The sequence below is a fragment of the Callorhinus ursinus genome, unplaced genomic scaffold, assembly GCF_003265705.2.
Source record: "Callorhinus ursinus isolate GAN/ISIS: 27379988/994484 unplaced genomic scaffold, GSC_fseal_2.0 scaffold5, whole genome shotgun sequence".
NCBI lineage: Eukaryota > Metazoa > Chordata > Mammalia > Carnivora > Otariidae > Callorhinus > Callorhinus ursinus.
In genome coordinates, this window is record NW_027397067.1 from 49,077,012 (window position 1) to 49,095,513 (window position 18,502).

Here is an 18,502-nt window from a genome sequence, read left to right on the forward strand (position 1 = left end):
TCTCAATGTTCATTTAGGCGGTGCCATCTCCACCCCCCCCGGAAGCCTCCACCTGTGGCCCCCCACCGCCGCCCCCTGTGCCCTGCCCCCTGGCCCGGCTCCGCAGGAGGCTTCTCCGCCAGGGTCCCGGCGGCCGCGCAGGAGGGGGCGGGCCCGGCTGTCGGCCCGCCCAGGGTCGGGCTCGGGGTGGGGGCTCCCGCCTATTACTGGATGGAAACTCGGTGTCCAGTGGGGCGGGAGGGAGGCAGGGAGGGAGGCGCGCGGGTGAAAGGGACATTGATGCAGCCTGCGGCGGCCTTGCAGCGCTGCGGGGCCAGACTCTGATCACGTCCCGGCGCCGCGTCTCCGCCGCCGCGTCCTCCTGCTCCGCGCTTGGTGTATAGTTCCCCGCCGCGAGCCATGCGCCCCCACGGCCCCGCCGCCGCCTCCCCGCAGCGGCTCCTCGGCTTCCTGCTGCTCTTGCTGCTGCAGCTGCGGGCGCCGTCGAGCGCCTCCGAGAGCCCCAAGGGGAAGCAAAAGGCGCTGCTGCGGCAGAGGGAGGTGGTGGACGTGGTGAGTCCGGCGGCGGGGACAGAGACGCGGGCCGCACGGGGGCGACGGGAGTCCGGCTGGTGGGGTGGGGGTGGTCTGTACAGCTGCGTCTGTGGGTCGTGCGTGCGCCTGGGTGTCCCGCTTTGTCTGAGTCCACGTGTAAGGTAGGACCTGGGCAATGCGAGCAACGCGCCCGTCTCCCCCACCCCCCCCCAACATGGGGACATGGAACTCGCACGGGAGACCCAAATGCTGGAGCGGAGATGCGACGTGGGTCGTGTGGGACGTCCCAAAATACATTTCTGGCCTCTGAGGGCCTCCCCCCGCCCACCCCCAACACCCCGGGAGGACGGAGAGGGTTAGGGCGGCAAGGCGGGAGACTGAGAAGCTTGAGTAGGTTAGAAGGTGGGCCTGGGAGCTGTCTGGGAGACCCTGGACTCGCTGATCCCCTGGGTGGGCCTGGGCCAGAGCTCTGCGACGTGTCCTGTGTTGGGGCTGGTGGCCACGTCTGCCTGCAGGAGAGAATAACAACCCTCACAAAGTATCTGTCCAACTCTTTGTAACTTGAACACTATGAGTCATGTTGGGTCATCTTCCTAGGGAGTGTGGGCTGCAATTTACTTTGTCGGGCGACCACAGCTCAGGACAGGAATGGTTCAGAGGGATTAAGGCCAGAAGGGGGAAATGAAGAGACCCCGCACTAACCCTCTCAGGACCGGGGTCATTGTTCTGTTTATAGACAGATGGGCGGTCAATCCTTCCAGATACCCTGGGTCCTCAGCCTGTGGCCACCAAACACGAGCATCACAGTGGAGCTAAGGGAGAAGACAGTTTTCAGAAGAGAAAACAAATAGCCCAAGTGTTTTCTGAGGGGCTAATCTATGGGAAGGTCTGTTTTCTTAAAGCTCTTTCCCTCCAAAAGTCAACAAACCCAATGGAGAGCAGAGCAGTCCTCTGCCCTGTGTCAAGAGCTGTCCTTTCACAACTACAATATTCCTTGGCACATAATAAACTTCAGTCCTTAGGCCAATCTTATTTGCAGACAAATGTCGTTTAGAGGCATTGCAGGACCTAAGGGGGGGGCATTTTTTTGATTAAAAAAAAAAAAAACCTCCTGTTTTTTTAAGCTGCCATTATAAACTGAGCTCCCTGGCAGCTAGTTCCATGCCAGATTCAAAACCTCTGGAAAAAAATTCCTGCCATTGCACACTGCACTTTTTGGTGATGTGCTATGTAATTTTGCTCCACAAAGCAGACAATGTGTTCAGGGCTTCGGTTCTATTTTAAGTGTCTAAATTGCCTAAAAGTGTACCAAATGGTTGGGGTTCATGTGCAGTTTGCATTTTATGAATTTGTAATTATGATACACAAAATACCCCTTTTCTCCATAAAGCTAGCAATTTTTTCTTTTCCTTCACGGATTTACAGTACCTGCGGTTTCCCACAACTCTCGCCCAACTTGGAAAAGCTTATTGTGCAACCAAGCTCAGGTGCATCCTGTAGATTGGGTTTGGTTTTGCTGGAGAAAAAAAAAATGTTCATGTGGTCACTGAGAAGGTTTTAACAGATTCTATAAAGCAACTTCTTTGTACAGGAGCTTTCAAAGCGTTCCTTTCAAGCTTCCAGCAAGCTCTGCCCCCTGGTGGCCAGTGGAAAAACAGGGGTTCATTCTACAGACATTTACAGAACGCCCGCCTAGTACTAAGCCTACGCTGGGTTAACATTTTAAAGTGAAAGAAGACAGATGTAATACCCGTGGAACGAAATTCAATAAAATTATGTGGCCACTGAAATGCAGGTTTTAGATAAAAATCTGAATAAACATTCTCAACCTTGGCACTACTGACATTTGGGGCTAGATAATTTTTTGTTGTGGGGACCATCCTGCACCTTGTAGGATGTTTAGCAGCAGCACCTGTGGTCCCTGTCTCCATTAGATGCCAGTAGTACCCTCCCCTCCCAAGTTGTGACAACCGAAAATGCCTCTCCAGACATTTGCCAAGTACACCCTGGGGGACAAAATCATCCCTGATTGAGAACTAGTGATATATAGGAAAATAAAACTTTGTGTACCATCTCGCCTCAGGGGGGTAATAGTGAAAAAAAATCAGAAGTCTTGTTTCTCCCTTCCCACTTGAAATCTATGTCTAAACATGTATCTGCTAGTGAAAGTGGATGAGATTACTAAAACGAAAAGTAAGTCTAAAATAAACCAAACTGTTTTAGAATATTTTATACTTTAACTTGTCTTCAAATTGTGTTAAATACATTTGTACTTTTGTTACATACTTTTACTGTTTCTTTGGTAATAAATAGTGCCTTTTCTTACATCAGGAGAATGGTAGTGGCCAAAGTCATGACAAAAATCATTTATCAGTGATTTGATAGATGAAATTGGTGATGTGAGAAGAAATTGATTGGGAAACATTATTTACATGAGGATCTTTCCTAGGCAGCAGCATTACTGGATTTTATGATATGACCATGTCTAAGTCCAGAAGTTACTTTAATATATAAGGAATCTTGTTTTTTGTTGTTGTTGTTCTCACTGGATAGTGTCGTTATACAGAATGATAGTACAATTTACACCAATAGGGGAATGTTAAAGTAAAAATTTAAGTGGATTGCATTTGAGGTTGGGGTCCTAATAAATGGACCAATTCCAAAAAAGACAGGGGAATTAGACAGATGGAGATAAAATGTTACCTTTACCACATACCCAACTATGTTGGTGTGTGTGGCTTATGTGTGTGTGCTGGCCGACCGGTTTGCTAATGCTGCCTTTCCTGGGTCTAGACCCTGGTAAGGTCCACCCAAGGGAGTAGACACACCTGCCCAGTGTCACTGCCTCAACATGGTCTTGGGGGGTAATAAGAATCATCATGGCTGATGTACGCAGTGTGTACTGTGTGCCCTGCATGGGTCTAAGCACAGTTTTATATAGGATCTCACTTAAATCTCACACGAACCCTGTAAGGTAAGAATCTTTATTATTTTCCCTCTTATACAGGGAAGGGAACAGGCACTGAAATGTTGAGCAAGTTGCCTTATCTCACATAGCTAATAAGCAGTGGAACCAGTATTAAAAATCCAGAGAATCCATGCTCTTAATTTCTACCTGATACTCTTGCTGTCTGCCCACCAAGAAAACCAGAGAGAATCCTGGCACTTAAGAGGTTTGAGAGATTACTGCCACCCTACTGAAGGCCAGTGGTCACCTGTCACCAGGCCATTTGCTCCTGAGGAGACGTGAGGTTGGAGGCCAGAAGTTTTAATCTAATGACACTTCCTTCACATAAAAATAGAGAGAAGCGGGAGATGTGCAATCCAATTCAAAGATATTGCTGGTGTAAGACAATTATTAACTAAGATCTTTTGATAATTATATCCCTAGGACTATGTCTTAGGGAAATAATTCAAAAGACAAAAAAAGCTATATGGGTGAAAATTTTCGTTACAATAATACTAATGATAGAAAAAATAGAAATAACCTAAGTATCCCAAAATAGTGCAATGTTTGCATAAAATTTTTAAAGTATCATTAGGATACTTTACAGTGCTTTACAACATATAGGGTCAGAAGAAAAAAGCAGTATATCTAATTATGTTCACCCTGGAATACAGCAATTTAAAAATTATGTTTGCTTTTAATAAGCAGTAGAAAAAAGGCAGACAAATGAAAACATTTTGTCTTTTTTGATTGTGTGTGTGTGTGTGAGCAGTCTGTGCAAAAAAAAAAAAGAATGGGAAAGAAATCTCAATATTTTGGAAATAACTTTAAAATCAGTTCTCTCTATAATAACTCATCTAGAACACATGCAAGTGGTATGAAGGGATTCTTGACTCCAAGGGCTCAAAATAAATGCAATTCTAGGGGCCCCTGGGTGGCTCACTTGGTTAAGCAACCAACTCTTGGTTTTAGCTCATGTCATGATCTCAGGGTCCTGGGATCAAGCCCCCCTCATTGAATTCCCAGCTGAGCCCCCAGTCAAGCCCCATTGAGCCCCGAGCGAAGCCCCATGTTGGGCTCCATGATCAGCGGGGTGTCTGCTTATCTCTCTCTCTGCCCCTTCTCCTGCTCTCTCTCCCTCTCTAAAATAAATAAAATAAACCTTTCAAGAATGCAATTCTAATCAGAAAGAATCTTTGAATCTTGAATGATGGGGGTTTGTCCCCTTTTCCTTTTTCTGCTCTAGTATAATGGAATGTGCTTACAAGGACCTGCAGGGGTGCCTGGGCGAGATGGCAGCCCTGGGGCCAATGGCATTCCCGGTACCCCTGGGATCCCAGGTCGGGATGGATTCAAAGGAGAAAAGGGGGAATGCTTGAGGGAAAGCTTTGAGGAGTCCTGGACACCTAACTACAAGCAGTGTTCATGGAGTTCGCTCAATTATGGCATAGATCTTGGAAAAATTGCGGTAAGTAAAGTCTGAATTATTTTAAATTTGAAGCAAAACTTAAGAGTTTTCGTAGTTGAGTGTGAATTTAAGATTTTATTTTATTTTTGCTAAAAGACTTTTTACAAAATTAGGGAGTAGGGACCCTGTGGCTAAGTTAGAATTAATGAATAAAAAAGATAACATTTCAGAGTTAATTTTATAAAGGTATTTCTAAGACAAATAAATCACCATGGTATTTTAACCCTAATAATGTCTAAAATGACACTCCTTTTTTAAAAACGCAAACAAAAAGGGAGAGCATAAGTATCTGTGCTGGACAGTAAGCAACTTTCCAATCTTGTTCGAAAGTGAACTTAACTTTAAATTAGTACAAGAAAGGGGCGCCTGGGTGGCTCAGTCGTTAAGCCTCTGCCTTCGGCTCGGGTCGTGATCCCAGGGTCCTGGGATCGAGCCCCACATCGGGCTCCCTGTTCGGCGGGGAAGCCTGCTTCTCCCTCTCCCACTCCCCCTGCTTGTGTTCCCCCTCTCGCTGTGTCTCTCTGTCAAATAAATAAATAAAATCTTAAAAAAAAATAAAAAATAAATAAATTAGTATAAGAAATTCTGCTGTGGCTCCAGGCACCATAAGGGTGGGAAGAAATTTCCAAGAAACTAACCATGTGATAGGAATGATCTCCCAAGTGGGAAGTCCATCGGTATTTGTCCTTATTCTGGGTAGCAGATGTGGCTTAAAATTACTAAGCTTAGGAGAAGTGGAACAGACCAGAGATTGTACAACAGTAAGCATTTAAAATTTTTTTGCAACATTTAGGGAGGAAAAGTACTCGGAAGAGCCTGTCTAGCAACGCATTTTGATTAATGATTCAGTCACTTAAATTAGGGTTTGCTTCAAAAGTAACTGGCCAGAGGACCAGGATGGCACGGAATTGAAGAAACTGGTGCTATTCCTAAGACTCTTTCTTTTGTTGACCAACTCTGTACATGGTTCCGTGTGTATATTATTATTATTCAACAATACGTTATTCCTTGATATCAACCACTCCTACCACCAGGCAAATGCAAGTAGAAGAGATCTTACTTTCACAGAACTCTGAGATGCTCCTCACCTCAGCTCTTTATTGTCTGTTCCATTATCTATAAAAATGTTTGAGGCTGTCTTGATTTGATTTTTTTGTACTAGAATTTCCATAGAGCTTCCAGAGTTTTGGTGACCGTGACCATTTTTATTTTCCTATGTTACTTCTTAGAAAGCATTGTGTTTAAATGTGTTAAAATGTTGCCTGCTTCTTTAAACTCCTGACATTGATAGACTGGTTACTTATGTATCGTTCATCAAAAGTTGCTGAGTTCTCTCTGAAACTATCCCTGTGGACTCTGAATTATTAATATGTTTTTAAGATTCTTTTAGGAGCGGTCAGAATGAGTTTGGGAGCTTTCTGAAAGTAAAAGATAGTAGACCATGAGCCAGTAGAGAGACAAATTTTGCAAAGAGTAATTAGAGAAAAAACCCGGGGCCTTCTAATTGTGTCATTATAGGTAAAGCCTAAAACCTCCACCTCTGCTTTACCCCGATACTGTTTGCTGTTGCTCAAAAAGAAACTGGTCAAGAATAAATATATAGTCTAGAATATAAGTTCCATGAGGGCAGAGATTCTGTTTCATTTACTGTCGTTAACTGTAGCATCCAGCATGTAGGGCTCAGGAAATATTTTTGGAATGAAAAAAAAAGTAAATATATAGGCTGGTTTGGCTTAAAATACTGAAGACAAGCTGTTTTGAGTAAGACTAAAAGATACCTTCCGTGGTGTGAAGAATTCTAAGAATGCCATGATTTGATTTTCTTAGAGTGCCTAATACCAATATGAGTCTTTTCTCTGCCTTGCAGAGAATCTCTCTCCCTCTGTAAAAGTTAAGCTTTTTAAAATGTAGTTGGAGGAAAAGGAAAATTGAATAACATTCACACTACAACTTGAAAGCATCTTTTGAATGAAAATTGAAAATGCTAATTGAACCCTATTTCTGTGTTTGTGATAGGAGTGTACATTTACAAAGATGCGCTCAAACAGCGCTCTGAGAGTTTTGTTCAGTGGCTCCCTTCGGTTAAAATGCAGAAATGCATGCTGTCAGCGTTGGTATTTCACGTTCAATGGAGCTGAATGTTCAGGACCTCTTCCCATTGAAGCCATCATTTATTTGGACCAAGGAAGCCCTGAACTCAATTCAACAATTAATATTCATCGCACTTCTTCTGGTATGTGGAATAGTGACTGCAGGGTGTGCCTGATGGCTTTAGACACCAAAGTTTGGTTTTGAACCCACTATCATACTGGTTCACCAGCCTGTGATAAAGACCTATAGCAAATTTTCAGTACCGAACTACTCATTCTGGTTGCATTCAGAATTCCCTGAAATGGATCTTTAAAAAAAATACACAGATAACTGGGCCCCGTCTCTGACGGACTGAATCAAAATCTCTGGGGATAATACCGTGTTGTTTTTTTTTTTTTAAAGTTCCCCAAGGTTGAAAATCACTGAGTTAGATGAAATGGCAAAACAGCCCATGATGCCACAGAACAGGGGTTTTCAACCCTGGCTACACATTAGGCTCAACTAGGGAACTTAAAAAAATCCCCATACCTGGGTACCACCCTTCCAGGGAGTCTGACTTAATGGGTCTAGATGCAGCCAAGGCCCTGGGATTTCAGAATCGTTTCCAGGTAGTCTAATGCTCAGCCAAGGTTGAGATCCACTTGATAAGGAGATTATTTCTCCACCTTGTCCTTTAAAAGGATAGATACTGTCTGCTGAATTTGTAAAAGAGGACATTTCTATAGTGCATTCTTTGTTTCTGCCTAGTATAAGAGAAAAGACATTCATTTAAACCAGTGGTCACTTAAGCTGTAAGAAAAAAAGTTATTGGTTTGTTTTATTCTATTTTAAGGTTCATTAAAGAAAGCTTGGAAGATACCAAAGAAATAGAAGGGGTGGGGGTGTCTGTTAATGTCATCACCCAGACACACCTCTATCAATATTTGGCTTTCTTGAGTTGCAGTGGGATTGTACATCATGATGGTCCCTACTGGGAGAATCACAAGATGTATGTATCACTAGCTTCATTCCCCTGATGTCTTGCAGGGATTTCTCACTAACCTTGTACTTAAAAAATGGCAGAGGGAAGAGAAGAGATCCCTCCACTGTTAATCAGAGGAAATTCTATTTCAGCATGCTTTGGGGATCCAAGTCAGATACTGAACCCCAAAATTAACATAGCACGTTTATTCCTGAGAAATCAAGGGCATCCCTTCTGCCTTCTTCCTCAAATCCCCACACTGTCCTTGAGTTATAAAGAAGATATTTGAACCCCCTCTCTTGGCATGTAGAGAAAGTCCAGGGAAATAAAAGTGTGTTATGCAGGACAGTGGAATCAGTGTTCAGGAAAGCAGAAACCAGCCCCTTGCCTGCCCTCTTGGCTCCGCGGCCCTGTCTTTGATCAGGTTAAAAAGCTTCATCGCTAAGTCCTTAGATACTTGTGCTGGAAGGGATGATACGTTTTCCATCTGAGAAGCAGTCTCTACAATAAGAAAAATCTGGATTAACATCAAAATTCAATTAGGAAGTGACGTATGTTTAGTATATATGTTATTAAATTATATAAATGTTTAGTATATGTTATTAAATTATATATATAAGTATATATATTAAACATTACATACTATATAGTATGTATGTGATAGATATAGTTGGTATAAGCAACTTACTTTCTACTGTATTACCTTTAAGGCGTTTGTGCTAATATCTTGCTGTAATATAAGCCCTCAGGCCCAGGAACTGTGACCTATACATGCATATGCTTTATAAATTACTTAACATAGCAGTTCCCGACCATGGTGTAGAAATTTATTTGGTGTGATCACTTGGGTGGAATGTCAGAAGTTATTTGTTATTTATAACAGTTTTTGTATTAAGATGATAGAAGTTTACCTCTGTAATAAAATCAGTTTCCCTCATACACTGAAACTCTTTCTTGAGAGAAAGGAGACACACTTATACTTAGCACATTGAGGATGACTTAAAGCCTTGGATATGCCCATGGGGAGTTTGAAAAACATTTGAATGTCACCTTGTTACCTAGGGCCAAGAGGAAAGAAAACAGGTCTAGAACCCCCTAATCCAACATATTTTAGGTGCTTAATAAGTTGCAATATTACCGTAGAGCAAAAATGTTCATTCATTCAAAAAACATTACTTCACAGGTTCAAGACCATGAAGTGACCATTTGATTCTCCTCATGTGAGACTGATGCGAGACCCAAATTTGCCTTATGTCCTGTAGCGTGAGGTGAACGAGTTTCTAGGCCATGGACGTGCAGAACTTGGGAGAACATGAGTATTTCTGGCCATTCTCACTCGGTGTGGTGCTAGATTAAATGGGATTGTGGCCACACCGCTTCATTCTCCCAGCTTTGAAAGGGTCCTGAACCAGTCAAGTCTGGATTCTGAAGGACTTACCTTAGATTCATTGAAGTGTCAGCTCAAGGAAGAAGATTGCTTCAGGACTACATCCCTGAGGCTCAGTTGGAATGTACCCATCTACCAAACGGGAAACCTGACCAGTCACATGATGGCATCCCTACACTACTTATATATGTCAGGACTCATTTTCCGAAAGAATGTGGCAACCTCTGGTTCCTTTCCCCCCTTCCACAGACATACATATCTTTTTGTCTGTTAAAATGACCAGTGGGGGATTTTTTTTTTTTTTAATATAGAAGGATCTTGGTAAGATGGACTGCAAGTTGTATATTAGTATGTGAAAGTCCAGAGACCCTAAGAAAAGTTGTATATTTATAAAGCATAAGAACATAGAGGAAAAGCAAGATTGTTTGTTTGTTCACGGTGAGGAAAGTCCATGTAAAATGGGATTCCCAGATCGAAGGACTGGTATAATGATTATGCTAGAATTTCTCTTAATGTTACAGAAGTCCTTTCTTCTATGCTTCAAGTGTATAGGTAAATGTTGGAAAAGGCTTTCTTTAAAAAAGGCCTGCAAAGCAAGTAAAAGTCTTGGCTTCCTTTGTTTAGTCAAATAAATTGCTTTTTTGTTTTCAGTCACCTAAACGGTAACTTTCAGTAACTAAACAGATTCTGGTTTTATGGCTGAAACCTGTAAGAAAACTGCCTGTTCAGCTTATATCATCAGATGGATAGGTATAGGTTTTTAAAAAATATTTATGTGGTAAGAAAGAGAACTTATCTTTATGAAATCCTTATTAAGTATTAGAATTTTTAATTGTGCATTCAATAGATTTGTCACCTACTTTGCTAAAGTAATAACATTTAGGTGAAGATTTTTGCTTTTTGTTTTAAAGGAAGGTCTAACTTTCATCTCTGTTCTGCAGTGGAAGGGCTTTGTGAAGGAATTGGAGCTGGATTAGTGGATATTGCCATCTGGGTTGGGACTTGTTCGGATTACCCGAAAGGAGACGCCTCTACTGGATGGAATTCAGTATCTCGCATCATTATTGAAGAACTGCCAAAATAAATCCTTTAATTTTCATTCCCTACCTCTTTTTTATTAAACCTTTGAAGGGTTCATTTTAGTGGCATTTTTATATAATTTTTATGTATACATCTGAATAAAAAGCAAAGCTAAACGTGTTTCAGACCAAAGTGTGATTTCACACTGTTTGAAAATCCAGTATTATTCATTTTCCTTCCATCAAAAATGGTTTCAGGATTTTGTAGTTGATTAGAATACCTTCTTCATAGTCCCCATTTCCTGTACCTATAATTTGGAATGTCATTGTGGTCTTGAACTTTTCCTATTCTCTCAGGATAGCAATTTTTAAAACAGAAACGCTACCATACCAATCTTTGTACAAGTTGTAAATATTCAGAACTGTTTTATATCTGTGAAATAAAAGTTATTTCAAACAACTTCAATATGTTAACCTAATTGCAAGTAAAATTAGAGTTCCATATTTTGAAAAATATAAAGAAAAAAAGGATATTTACCTGTCAGGAAATACATTAGCATTTTAGGAATTTTATCTTTAACAAAGAATAAAAAGATCGTTATTTTTTTAAAAGATTTTACTTATTTATGTGACAGAGAGAGATGCACAGAGAGAGAGGGAACACAAGCAGGGGGAGTGGGAGAGAAAGAAGCAGGCTTCCCGCGGAGCAGGGAGCCCAATGCGGGGCTCGATCCCAGGACCCTGGGATCATGACCTGAGCCGAAGGCAGACGCTTAATGACTGAGCCACCCAGGCGCCCAAAAAGATCATTATTTTTAACAAAGAAAAGAGGAATTCTGTCCTCAAATTGCTTGCCACTTGGTAGGGAAGATATATACAAAAATAACAATAAATCAAAGATCAATATGTTGATTGACATAGAAGTTGTTCGAGGGGTGGTACAATTCAAAGGACGTTCTATTACCTCTGGCTGAGGTGATCAGAAAGAATTCATGATGAAGGAAGTACAGGTGTCAGACTGATAAAGTTAGGTGAATCTTGGCCTTGAATTGGAAGTATCAGGCCCCTTTAAAAGGGTCCTGAACCAGTCAAGTCTGGATTCTGAAGGACTTACCTTAGATTCATTGAAGTGTCAGCTCAAGGAAGAAGATTGCTTCAGGACTACATCCCTGAGGCTCAGTTGGAATGTACCCATCTACCAAATGGGAAACCTGACCAGTCACATGATGGCATCCCTACACTACTTACCTGAAGTACTTTATCTTAAAGAAGCCTATAAAACAATAACAACAAAGCCTCCTAGTTTTTGGCCTGCAAACAATGACCTAGAAAAGGCTTAGAAATGATGACCAGTCAGGTAACACCCAGATTGTGATCTCCACATTCCATTTCCTACTAAAAGGAACTAAGCCTCCTTGAAGAAATGGGTTATTTCAGCTCGGGGGCAGAAAATGTACAGTGTGAGTCTGGAACATCGTGGCATACTGGAAAACAAGGCAGCTCTGAAAGACAACTGAAAAGGATCCAAGATCCAGCTTGAATTGGTTCCCACTGGCAAAGATGGTACAATGTAAGCATCAATAAGGATAACAACTTGCAATGGTTTGCAACACATCAAATATGTTTTAAGGCAGAAGTTCATAATGATATTAACATAAAATTCATTGGTCAACTTGGAGGATGCCAGCAAACCAACTTGTTACTTTGAAAATTGGTAAATAGAAAAAACCAAGCATTTATTCTACTTTCTCAATATGAACCACATTTCTGGGTGACCAAACTGTTGATGAAGGGAAATTTGTCCTTATAGAAGTGTGTATGTATTTTGTAGTGTGTATTGGTATAGATAACAAACGAAGAGTGATGGAATTAGAATATCAATTTTCAACCCCTCATGAATTAAGGGATCTAGCAATGACCATCAATGACTGATAACATTCCAAAAAGGAAGGGACCAGACTATGTGCCTCTTAATGAAAGTAACACCACCCAAGTAGTTTTGCCAAGAAACAATCTAACTTAAATTTGATATAGCTTCCAGATATAACCCTTAAATTTTAGGAATATTTTTAGGGGGTAGAAGAACATGTTAATTGACATAACAATCATAATCAGCAAATCTAGACTGTGGGAAACTTGAAAGACAACTTGGTTTCTTCAACAAAAAATAAATTGCAAAACAAGAGAAAGAAAAAACATGGATTAAAAGATTTACTATCATATCAGTCCATCTCAATGTTTGAACTTTAATTGGATGCTTGAAATAGTTGAGGACATTTGAACATTAACTGGATATTTGATATCAAATAATTGCTTATTTTTTAGGTATGAATAATGGTATTTTTTTGAACTTTTATTTATTTTTTTTAAGATTTTATTTTTGGGCGCCTGGGTGGCTCAGTCGGTTAAGTGGCTGCCTTCGGCTCAGGTCATGATCCCAGGGTCCTGGGATTGAGCTCCACGTTAGGCTCAGGGAGCCTGCTTCTCCCTCTCCCTCTGCCTGATGCTCCCCCTGCTTGTGCTCTCCCTCTCTCTATCTCTATCAAATAAATAAAATCTTTATTAAAAAAAAGATTTTATTTTTAAGGGGCACCTGGGTGGCTCAGCTGGCTAAGCATCTGCCTTCAGCTCAGGTCATGATCCCAGGGTCCTGGGATCAAGCCCTGCATAGGGCTCCCTGCTCAGTGGGGAGCCTGCTTCCACCTCTCCCTCTGCCCCCCTCCCATTCATGCTCTCTCTCTCTCTCTCTCATTTGCTATCTTAAATAAATAGAATGTTTTTTAAAAAAAGATTTTATTTTTAAGTAATCTCTACACCCAACATGGGGCTCGGATTCACAAACCCGAGATCAAGAGTCATATGCTCTACTGACTGAGCCAGCCAGGCGCCCCATATTGTGGTTATTTTTGAATAATGTTTATCTTTTAGAGGTACTGCAATATTTAAGGTAAAGTGGTATGATGTCTGGAATTTGCTTCAGAATATCTGGAAAGGAAAATTGGGTGAAAAGGAGTCTAGATGAAATAATGTTGAAAAGAGAAGTTAACCAAGATGGGTAAAAATTTTGAGAAATGGGACTGGGATTAAGGACATTTTGTGTGGGGACAAGAACGTTAGTTCAGACCTCTTTAAATTGGCACAGACTGTGAAGATACTTGGGTTCCATGTGAATGTCTACCAAAGAACATCCATTGCAGAGGAGGCTCTTAATAATAAGATAGACAAAATAACACACTATTGATGTCAGCTCCTTTCCCCAGACATGCCAGTGCTAGTTCAATGGACCCATGAACAAAGAGGCCATGGTGGCAAGGATGGAGGCTGTTCAACAACATGTTATTTCCCTTAAAAGGTTGGCCTGGCTAGTGTTACTGAGTAGAGACCAGCATTGAGTATGTAACATTGGCACCATTCCCTGAGAGGACAAGCCAGACACCTAGTGGACCTCTTCTACCATGGAGGGGCAGAGATTCATTCTCATGCAAATAGACATATATTCTGGATATAGATTTGCCCTCCATGCCCATAATACTTCCGCCAGCACTACTATGCATGGACCCACAGAATGCCTTAACCACTGTCATGGCATTCTACTCCACACTGCTTCAGATCCAGAAACCTCATTTTACAACAGAGAAGCGCAGAAATGGGGTTCACCCCATGGAATTAACTGGTCTTACTACATACCCCATCACCTAGGAGTGGCTAGTCTAAAGGAAGGGTGAAATGGCTTATTGAGGACTCATTATGGTACCAGTCAGTAGACAACATCCTAGAAGAATGGGGCTTTGTCTTACAAGATACACTATGTGCTTGGATCAGAAATCATTATATGCTGTTATCCCTCCTGTAGCCAGAATAGAAGCAGTGGAAGTGAGAGTGTGTTCTCTCATTATTATACCTAATAACTCATTTGTAGACTTTTTGCTTCCTGTCCTGGCAACCTTGAATGGCTGGTTTGGAGATCTTGGTATCCAAGAGGGGACTGCTTCCACCAGGGGACACAAAAGTAGTTCCACTGAATTGGAAGATGGGACTGTTCTAGTTTTTTATTGATTGCATAACTAATTTAGTAGAGTAAGACAACACAAGTTTATTTATCTCATGGTTTCTGTGGGCCAAGGGTCTAGGTACAGGTTAGTCGAGTCTTCTGCTCGTGGTGTCACTAGGCTGAAATAAAAATATTGGCTCAGTTATCTCATCTGACACTCAGGATTCTCTTGTCAGCTCACGTGATTGTGAGCAGCATCCAATTCCTTGCAGCTGTGTTGAATAGCTTGTTTTCTTGATGTCAGCTGAGGACTGCTTTTAACTCTTGGAGGTCGCTCCCAGGTGCGTGCTCTGTGGCCCCTCCTCTTACAACATGGCTGTTTTTCTTCCAGACCAGCAAGAGAAATCGTCTGCTTTTAAGGCTTGCCTGATTAGGTAGGTTGGACCCACCCAGGATAATCTCCTTCTGGATTATAGCCAACTGATTAGGGACCCTCATTACACTTGCAGAATTCCTTCTGCCATATAACATAATCATGGACTTAATGACCAACTATGCTCAAGTAGAAATAGGTTGTTTACATCAGGGGGCATATGTGTTAGAATATGGTAGGTACCCACCACAGACGGCCACCTGGCCATTTTGCACTCTTTATACCACTGAATCAACAGGTGAAAAACAGGAGGTTAATCTATCGGCTTTGCTGATGGATCCCAATTACCAAGGGGAATTGGTTGCTACTATGGTGGAAGTGTTTGGAACCCAGAATATTTTCTGAGGTTCTTTTTAGTACTTCCATGTCAAAGATTAATGGAGAACTGCAGGAACCAGAAAAGACAGTGACTGGGGATCCAGACCTTTCAGAAAGGAGGATTTGGATCGACTTCACCCAAAGCCGTGGGTTGTGGCTGTGGGCAAGGAAAATGTGGAATGGGTAGTTAAAGGTGGAAGCTATAGATACCAACTACGACCTTGTGAACAAGGACAGAAACCAGGACTGTGGTAATTTTGGATATTTTCTCTTTGCTATATGCCTGTTTATACCTGCTAACCCTTTTCTTCCTTTCTCTCCTTCCCATTTTTATTTTGTATAAAAGTTGGTGGAGGTCAACTTTACAATGTATGTAGCCTTTAGTTAACAAAACATTCATTGGGATCATGACTGAATTTGAGGAGTATTTAATATAGCCAGCAATGGATTCCATGACTGTTGGGCTTTGTTTTCTCATATGGGGGAAGGGCAGGCACTTCACTTATCGGGAGAGCTGTCTCATGCTAGGGCTAAAATACAGAGTTAGTTTCTTCATCCTTGTGCAGGCATTGGAATGTGTGTAGAAGGTTGCAAATGAAGCTAAGTATTCCAAAGGGTCAATTAAACTACTCATCAATTTATTGCTTCTGAGCTCTAAATTCTATCTTCAGTACCTACAGCTGTGATAATGAACTGGCCTCTAAGTATTTCTCCTTTAGAAGGAGCCTGCTAAGAGACTACTGGAGGGACATTGCAGACGAAAGAAGCTTGTCTTCCTGGTTTCAGTGTGCTGCAGTGTGATTTTCTTGCTCCTATCAGTGATGTGTTTGTCTATCTGGTGGTACTTTGCTCCAGTTGCACACCCAGAATGCACAGTCCTTTAACTAGGACTTGCAGCCCCAGCCCCGGTGGTCTGATTATCTTGCTGCACTTGAGAGGGACGCCACATACTCCTGGCCTCTGCTGCAGCAGCGCCCCCGATTCCCCAGCATGCCCATCCACAAGTCTCGGCTTGCCTGTCCCAGAGTTGTTCCTGAAGCCTTTCCAACGTGGACAAAGTCTGCCCTGGTTTTGCACCTGCAAAAATGTCCCAACTCCCCCTTGGCCACCTGCTCAACTAGCCTTGGCTTTGTGTCCTAAGGGATCTTTTCCTGCCCCCTATTATGTAATTCTAAACCAGCTCTGAGCCAGTAAACCCAGCAGACTTTCTCATCATCCAGTGGTCTGCAATGGCACTTTCTTCAAGAGGTCTGAATTTCAAAGGGGGACCCCTCTTCCAAGCTTGTACTTCCATGGCTACTCTTTCTCAGCTTTAGGGTACTGTTTAGAGTTCCTGTAATATATTTATCATAGCTTAGCAGTTCCTTAATCTTCTCCTGGTTAAATTTGCTATGTGTTGTCTCCTGGTTGGACTTTGATAGAGTGTGATCAGTTGGTAAGAGTTGGGGACAAGGAAGTGAGCATGAGTGGTGCTTTCTCTCCCTCCTCTTTGGGAACAAGCTCCTCACAGCATGAGTTCAGCCCTGTATCTCCTTTTTTTTTTTTTTTTTAGATTTTATTTGAGTGAGAGTGAGCAAGTGAGTGTGTGAGAGAGAAGGAGCAGGGGGGGAGGGGCAAAGGGAGAGGGAGAAGCAGACTCCCCACTGAGCAGGAGGCCCGCCATGGGGCTCAGTTCTGGGACTCTGGGAGCATGACCTGAGCCAAAGCAGACACCCAACTGATGACTGAGCCACCCAAGCACCCCCTCCTTACTGTGTTTTCAAGGACAGGCTGTAAGAGTGTTGGTCCAGTGCTCTCTGTGGCTGGATGGGTAGGTCTGTATGATTCAGCCTTAGTATAAGGAAGCCCTCTTTTACACAGATACAAGCCTCATTCTCTGACTTCAGCCTTACTACTACTAAGGATAATATTTCATGCTTCACTTACCTTGTCAATTTATGAATTAATTAGTTTTTTTTTTTAAAGGATTTGAGAGAGAGAGAGAGCTCGCAAGCAGGGGGAAGGGCAGAGGGAGACAAGTAGACTCCCTGCTGAGCCGGGGGCCTGATGCTGGCTCAATCCGAGGACCCTGAGATCATGACCTGAGCTGAAATCAAGAGTTAGATGCTCAGCCAACTGAGCCACCCGGGCGCCCCCTATTTATGAAATCGTTTAAAGCCTGGATGAGAAAGAGGTTAAGGTGAATCACTTAACAAAAGCATCTTGTTGCTTTTTGACATGTTGAGTATGAATTGGTTTTATCACTTTCTAGCCTTGCCTGGCATCACAATTAATATATACTGAAATTTAATATAAACACACAATTTTGTAATATTTGATGTCAGAAAATACGTTGGGGACAACTTTCAAATCATCCAATACTTGTACAGTTGGACCTTCTCCAACAGCAGATTTTAGTTATTTTTCTAAGGTTACTGGTCCGTCTTCTTCTTTCATGCTTTTCATGGTGAGGTGAATAACCCCTTTAATTCTTTGTAAATATTAAATAACATGTTTTTCAGTTAAGGTAAAAATATTTTCAAAAACCTATACAACCTATGGAAGGGTCACAAAGTGCTCCTTTTTCCTAAAGATAACATCAATTTCCATAGAAACGAGAGTTCAACATCAAGACAGTTGATGGGAAAATGACACACGGACTTAAGGGTCTGTATCACAGATTCTGTGTCATCTGGGAGGCTTCCAGTCACAGCGAGTAATAGAAAGATCCAACTGAGAGTGGCTTAAGAAATAAAGTTATTGGTTCACTCAAATGAAAACTATAGAGGTACATGTAGCTGGGGGTCAGAACTGATCCAGAATCTCGTATGACATGATTTAGGTCCTAGTTTCTTTCAATTTTCATTGTCATTTCCCTGGTTTTGACTCCAAACTCCCACTTCCCATTTCATAATCTGAATTGGCTTTGAGGAGCTTTGCGAATTAGGACACAAATCCTAACGGATGACACAACAAAGAATTTACGTCAGGATACACAGAAAAAAAATGTCTTTCAGAGTCATCCGACTGGGCCAGCTTAGGCAACTGTGTCAATTCCAAACATTCATTATGAACAGAGATGGCACATGTACATTGGCTCTGCTAATCAGGGCCACTCTGGGGCAGGTGAGGCCAATTCCATCTAAACCACAAAGGTGAGAACGGAGGGAGAGGTCCTGAAAAGGAATTCCAGCTACTAGTCTCATAGGAGAAATAGATGCCAAGCAGCCAGTAACAAGGTATTCACTACAGATACTTCCAGAGGCCATTCCTTACTCACTCACTCCGAAAGAAATTTAAGACCTCACCCAAAGTAACCCAAAACTTCACATACTTTCTGCATGTTAAATAATACATTTTAAGAAAAGAAACAG

At 42.0% G+C, this 18,502-nt stretch overlaps 1 protein-coding gene across 1 annotated transcript; it reads left to right on the plus strand.

Moving 5' to 3' along the window:
- The first annotated feature begins 236 nt into the window (after positions 1-236).
- Positions 237-10,859, plus strand: CTHRC1 (collagen triple helix repeat containing 1). The gene is made up of 4 exons (XM_025871501.2): positions 237-552; positions 4,728-4,949; positions 6,966-7,182; positions 10,330-10,859. Exons 1-4 carry the CDS (start codon positions 400-402, stop codon positions 10,470-10,472), a joined length of 735 nt encoding a protein of 244 aa, XP_025727286.2. The 5' UTR covers positions 237-399; the 3' UTR covers positions 10,473-10,859.
- Positions 10,860-18,502: the final 7,643 nt, after the last annotated feature.